Genomic DNA, 6,391 nt, shown 5'->3' with positions numbered 1-6,391 from the left:
CCTGTAATTTGAGCTGTTAGCATGTTAGCATTATTTGAGCTGGGAACATGTGATAAATCCCTTGAGTCGATACTTTGTGTATCCGAATCGGAGTTATTATCGGCAATTTCTAATTCAGTCGATTTTAGTGCTCGCCTTACTCTTCTCAGTGCGTTAAACTTTGGCATCTAGTTTGGATTACCAGTCTAGTTGCACTTGGGATTATAAAAAGGGAAAGAAAATTGCCTATCTGGTAGTGGAATTTTCTAGAAGCACACTAAAAAGTGTTGATTCGCTTCTCAGAAGCGCACCAAAAAAAAAGGTGTTGATTCGCTTCCCTACCTAACAAAGTTAGGGACGTGAGAAATTATCAAAATTTCTCAAACTTATCTTCTCAACTTGACGTCTATCTGGTAGTGCGCCAATGTTTTGTTAGAAAATAAAGTTAGAAAAATAAAAATAAAATACTCACGGTTTCAAGTCGTGTGCGTGGGTTCGGCTGAACGTTGCTGGTACTCCAGGTGGTGTAGGCGGGGGGATCCACTACTCCTCGACGACGTCAGTTAAATCCTTCGGTCTTCCTGTCTTAGATGCTGCTACTAGCGGGATCGCTTCAGCCAAGTTGGTTGTGCTCGGCTAGCCACTTTTTCACTTACACTCACTTCAGCCAATTCCGTACGGCTGCGCCAATTATGGAATCACATTATAAGGAAATAAATTTAGCATTTATTATTCTTATAATCCTTACAAAAAGGTACTTAAACACTAGTGTCTAAATCATGACTGAGGTATCGTTCCTGCTTTCTGATGCTGCCCAGTTGTTCCTTTACCTAGGCTACGTTCTACCTGGTTCTGATGGTACGTTGGTAGTGGTGACATAAGCAATGATGGTGGCTTAGTGATGACGTGGCTTGGTGATAGCGCGGCCTGTTGATAGCGTGACAAGATAGTGATGTCGATACTTGTTGGCTGAGCGTAATCGTTCCTGCTTTCTGATGCTGCCCAGTTGTTCCTTTACCTAGGCTACGTTCTACCTGGTTCTGATGGTACGTTGGTAGTGGTGACATAAGCAATGATGGTGGCTTAGTGATGACGTGGCTTGGTGATAGCGCGGCCTGTTGATAGCGTGACAAGATAGTGATGTCGATACTTGTTGGCTGAGCGTAATCATACGGGTCTGGTGCGTAACTATATATTTCGCTTCTGCTTCCCGTAGCCGTTTCATTAACTTTGATTTATATGACGAATCAGAGAATGAGAATTTCGAGCTAGTTGAATTAACTATCTCAACATTTTTATTGATGCTATCCTTCCAAATGAAGTATAGCATCATAAATTTGTCGCATAGCGCAACTGTTTCCTCCCACATATTTTTATAATTCGCTATTAATAGAAAAGCCCTCTCAACGTTGGAGTTTCCACACGAGAGACAGAAGACCATTGTTGGTAAAAAGTTCCGCAAACCTGTCCTTTCCAAAGATGCTCCAGTCCTTCATTCTTCGGATCATGGTGAGCAAACTTGTCTGTGTTGTTAGCAATATTGTTTCAGTGATAAGTCTGCTGAAGCTCCACTGATACGTCCAAAATCCGTCAAATATCAAAATAGTCAATAATCAAATGCTTCTCGAATCGTTTTCCCTCCAATTTTTATCGGAATCAATGATGGAATGATCAAGGATGCATCGACGCTTCATAAGCTTTAAAACCAGTGCTTCGCATATCAGACGAAATTTCAAGATTTGTCTGTCGTACAAAATTGGCGAGTTTTTTGAGTTCACAATCCTTTGATTTGAATCCATTGATAAGCATTCCGAATCTACCCATATTCCAGAGTTTTTTTTTTCTAAATTCTGAAAGACCAGTTGCAGCTTGCGTAATATGACCAATTCACGTTTATACCGCCCATCAGGCTTCAGAATGCAACCCGGTGCTGATGTGTAACAAGATTTTTGTACCCAGTTGAGCTTCCACTCCTTGTGTACACAAGCGCTCTGACGAATGAGCACGCACCGAATAGAATGAGGCGCGCATCACACAAGTGATAAGAGATGTTTAGCATCTGAATTCTGCGCCGGGTACATTTTGCGCTGTCGTGTTTATGAATTTTGTGCATTTCGCACCAAGAGAGAATACGGGTTTGATTTGAACGTGCGCTGATGAAGATTAAACTCAAGCGCAGCGCTGCGTTTGTTTTCTGAAGACTGCCGCCCATCGACACAAGAAGGAGTTTGTTCAAATATATAATTCTCAGTCCTTCGTTAAAAATCCTTCTCTTCTTCATTCCAAAATCTGACATTCAGATCAATCTGTAGTTTCTTTGTAGTCTTGTTCATAGACTCGTCGAAACCAACGACTATGTATAGCTTACAAAGTTTAACCAAGCCAAACTGCATCATAAAGTTCATTTTATTACACCCTAGTTAGACCTTCTTAGCGTTATGGCTTTCATGAAACATTCATCTCAAACCATGTCTTTTTAGGCAGTGCGGAATGATTTGTGACACATCACTATTTCCAGGCACCACATCATCTCAGCTTTGATAGTATGATTTTCAAGCATGAATTTATCAATAGTTTTCGGAGAAGAAAAGGAAGAGGATTGGTTGAAGCTGAACTGCAGATACTGACGCCAAATGCCAGTCAAACAGCGCGAACGTAAAAGTCGTCTACTTTTGCGCAGCCGAGTGCTATGATTGATGCTAGGATCGTTAGCTAAATCTCAAGCAGAACTATCAGTGGGATACCCAATTCAGACGAAAACAAAGGGAAAATGTCAGTGGGGAACTCGATATGTTGGCTTCTGTCAGTTCAATAGGGGTTCAATTTGGACGTTACCCACGTGGTCAAACTGGTCAAATACAACTTTTATGGTATCATAAACTTTCTAATTAATGTTGGTATCATTAACTTTCTAATTCTAATCTTAAATCATATATCCTTGCATACAAATCACTTCGTTTTCACCGTGAAGTGACGTTCGTGATCAGGCCCATTGTTTGAATTCCCTGATTTTCAAGGACACCCTGATTAAAATGAGCTTTTTCTACAAATTCCGAAAGCAGCTTAACCAATGAACTAGGGAATAATTGGAAGTATAAAACTAATCAAGCGGAAAAAATACTTCATCGACAATCATTCTAAATTCAGTAACACTGAACTTTTAAAGATGCATTATTGTGGATTTTTTTTTTTGGCTATTCAAGTCTTGGCACCATGTTTTATCGGTTCCCGGAATAAATCGCCACAGAAAACGACTGCAACAGAAACCACCGCTTATAAAATGTGTAGTAGGCTATAAATATTGTGGCGCGGTATTGTATTTCAAAACAAGAATTAACCGGGCAAACGTATCGCCCCAGGCAAACGTAACGCCCCGGGCAGACGTATACCGTCCGACGCTCGCTAGAGCTCGGTCGGACATTGCTAAAGGATCGTATCCTATGTTTCAAACTAACCGGGCAATCAGTGGATCCCAGGTTTGCGTGCGAGACACCGCCGCTTCCGACGGCGGGTCGGCGGTGGACTCGGATTGCGTCATCTTGGCGGCATGGGCCGCCTCGATTCCTTATCCTCGCCAAATGGGGACTTCGTCCCCATTACATTGTCCTCAGAATAAATTTCGAAAAACGAGAACAAGAGAATAAATTTATAATAGAAATGTGAGGCACATGATGTTTTTCCCGCGCCAAATATTTCTAGCCTACTACACTTTTTCTAAGCGGTTGTTTCTGTTGCAGTTGTTTACTGTGGCGATTTATTCCGGTCACCGTTTTATCAACCACAATCAATCAAATAATTAACCTTTTCAGTGTGCTCCTTCGGAGTGCTACCTCTGAACGGAGACAGACAGGGGTCCCCCCTTAAAGTACGAAAAATAATAGCTGCGTAATATTCCTCGCTTTACTTTCTCTAACACGTTCAAATAATCAATCGTTCTCCCGTTGCTTGTAAATACGTCATGTTAGGACCTTGATTCATTAGAAAAAAGTTTGATGGAAGATATATTTCCCTTCACTCTTTACACCGTACGCGAATAATTCTCACTAAAATTCAAACTTCGATTATTTCTCATAAGATATTCAGATTTTGAGATTTTGTTATTGTTCTAAATGAAAAAACAATACTATGTTGATCATTTACAACATAGGTTTCGGAGAAATGCAATCACTTTGGCACCCTTTTTCAATGTCCGCTTGACAATTACTCAATATTTTTCGATTGGGCGAAATTGGGGGCAATTGGGAAGATTGAAGTCCTTTCCAATTGAATCAACCCCATTGTCACGGTACCACTGACGTTTCTGCAGGCACTCTTCCTTATTCATTTTCGAGTCGATTGTTTGTGACGAGAACCACATCTGCAAATCTCTTGCCAAATCAAAAGTTTCCTGGCAATCTTATCAGCGAAAACGAATTAAATTTGCTGGGGTCATCCCCTCTGACATAATTTATATAGAATTTCTCATAGAATTTCAAACCTGGGAGCTGTACAAAACCCATCTTCACGTACGTTTCGTAATATGCATATGCATCCTTAATACGTCGTCAAAACTTTGTTATAAAACTTTCTAACGCGTCTTTATGCCACCAGATTTTTCTTCAGCGTTCTGTTTGGTTGCTTGGCAAAGGCAAAGGCAAAGAAATTACGGATTCTCCGAGAGATACTTTAGTTAGGGTTGTGTTTTTTGGCGATGTCGTAGTCCGAGAGACCCGGGTTTGCCTTAATTGTCCTCCATGAATCTAACTTATGCTTTCGATCGTGAGTTCCATTATGACGCATCATCTAATCTATCCGGAAACGTTTCAACACATCATACAGGTCGATTTAACCATTCAGCGATTTCGCGATTTTAGTACCTGACCACGCCGAGTTTTTAATGTGGATATAAAAAATCAAATCTGTTCTCTTACTGTCAAAAATTTTCATTCCCCGTCGTCGGTGAAACAGATAAACTAACTGGACATGTTGAAAAGCGTTCCCCGCATGTTGAAGCCCACTCTCCGCATAACACCTTGCAATCACCAGGGGAAGGGAAGGAATGTTAGTATGATATTCGCCACCCGAAGGCCAAAAGGGCCGCCTCTATAGCGTGGTTCCCTAGCGTTTATCAAGGAAAGGATAGTTGTTAGTGGGGTAGGTAAGAATAAGAATTCGCTGTGGTGAGTGATGTGATTAGAAGTTTATCCATTTCTTTCATAATAACCATGGATAACAGGTAGTACAACCATCCTCCTTATGGGCTTTGGACCCTCTGCTCTGGTTCTCAATAGTTTCAGGTTCTTTTTCGGACATGCTACTATAGAAATCCGTCATTCGCAGGTGGAGTTGATTCCGACAGATCGCCTGAGATTCGCAAACCGTTCATCGTTGCCTGAATCAGTCTTGTCAGCTTTCGGAGAAAGCCGTGTTCGTCCATGATTTTCCATAGCTGTCGTCGGTCGATTATATCATATGCGGCCTTGAAATCGACGAATAAGTGGTGCGTAGGAACCTCATACTCGCGGCACTTTTGGAGGATCTGCAGCGGTGTAAAAATCTGGTTCGTCGTCGAGCAACCGGGCATGAATCCGGCCTGAAAACTTCCCGCAAATCTACTTACTATTGGTAATAGACGACGAAAGAGATTCAATTATCTCTTTTTTCTCGAAAAATCACTATTGTTCGGACACTGAGCCGTCCGATAATAGGGGACTTCCTCATATGGTGACGTTTTTGTATTGGTAGTCGAATCGATCTTCTAGAACATAGTGGATATATGTTTTCGAATGTTGAACAAAATGGTAATATGAAGCGCAAGCAAAATGTTATTAGCATATAAAGATTTTCTCTGAATCACAGAACTCCAAAGCATGTGTTAATCCATATATTTCTACAACAAATTAAATTCGATCATTTCTCGAAGTTCCTCAGCGAAAAAAAACCGCAAAAAATGAATTTAACGTGTATCTCTTCAGGTGGATGCAACACAACATATATGTAATAATCACTGAAGTTACGATAATGTGGAAATAGCGGGAAAGTACTCTCTTCACATTCCTGAAAATACAGTTTTCGTTTGCTTTGTAAACAAAATAACATTTAAAAATCACATTCACCAATGACCACCATTCTGCTTTCGGAACGATGACATTATTCAAATTTTCCGGCAGGAAAACTTACGATGGATTGCACGGTAGAACCATTTGGTCGAAGTTGTTGTCCTCTCCGGACCGACTGTCACTGTCACTGTCGGGACCACCCGCGTCAGAATATCTATAATCGACTCTAGGGCTAAATCTTAGAATCTCTAGTAAGCGCTCTGAGTTAGACGGCAAATACTCATTGATGCTACGAAAATGTAGGTTAGCCCTCACACACGTTTCGAGTGATTCCTGAGAATAGTTTGGCATCTCGTGCTGCAATAAGATGATAA

General features: G+C 41.0%; 1 protein-coding gene across 4 annotated transcripts in view; it reads right to left on the bottom strand.

The window, feature by feature from the left end:
- Positions 1–5,827: 5,827 nt before the first annotated feature.
- The window catches only part of LOC129770453 (DDB1- and CUL4-associated factor 8), a 39,823-nt gene continuing 39,259 nt past the window's right edge, over positions 5,828–6,391 (bottom strand). For 3 of the 4 annotated variants that reach the window (XM_055773295.1, XM_055773293.1, XM_055773294.1), the window contains one exon: positions 5,828–6,374. In XM_055773295.1, coding sequence (XP_055629270.1) covers positions 6,135–6,374 — 240 coding nt within the window. In that variant the 3' untranslated portion in view covers positions 5,828–6,134. The remainder of the gene's footprint in view (positions 6,375–6,391) is intronic. The other variant, XR_008742119.1, reaches the window with a different exon arrangement.

This window comes from Toxorhynchites rutilus, chromosome 2 (assembly GCF_029784135.1).
Source record: "Toxorhynchites rutilus septentrionalis strain SRP chromosome 2, ASM2978413v1, whole genome shotgun sequence".
NCBI lineage: Eukaryota > Metazoa > Arthropoda > Insecta > Diptera > Culicidae > Toxorhynchites > Toxorhynchites rutilus.
The sequence above is the reverse complement of the archived record's forward strand: the minus strand, read 5'-3'. Positions and strand labels throughout refer to the sequence as shown.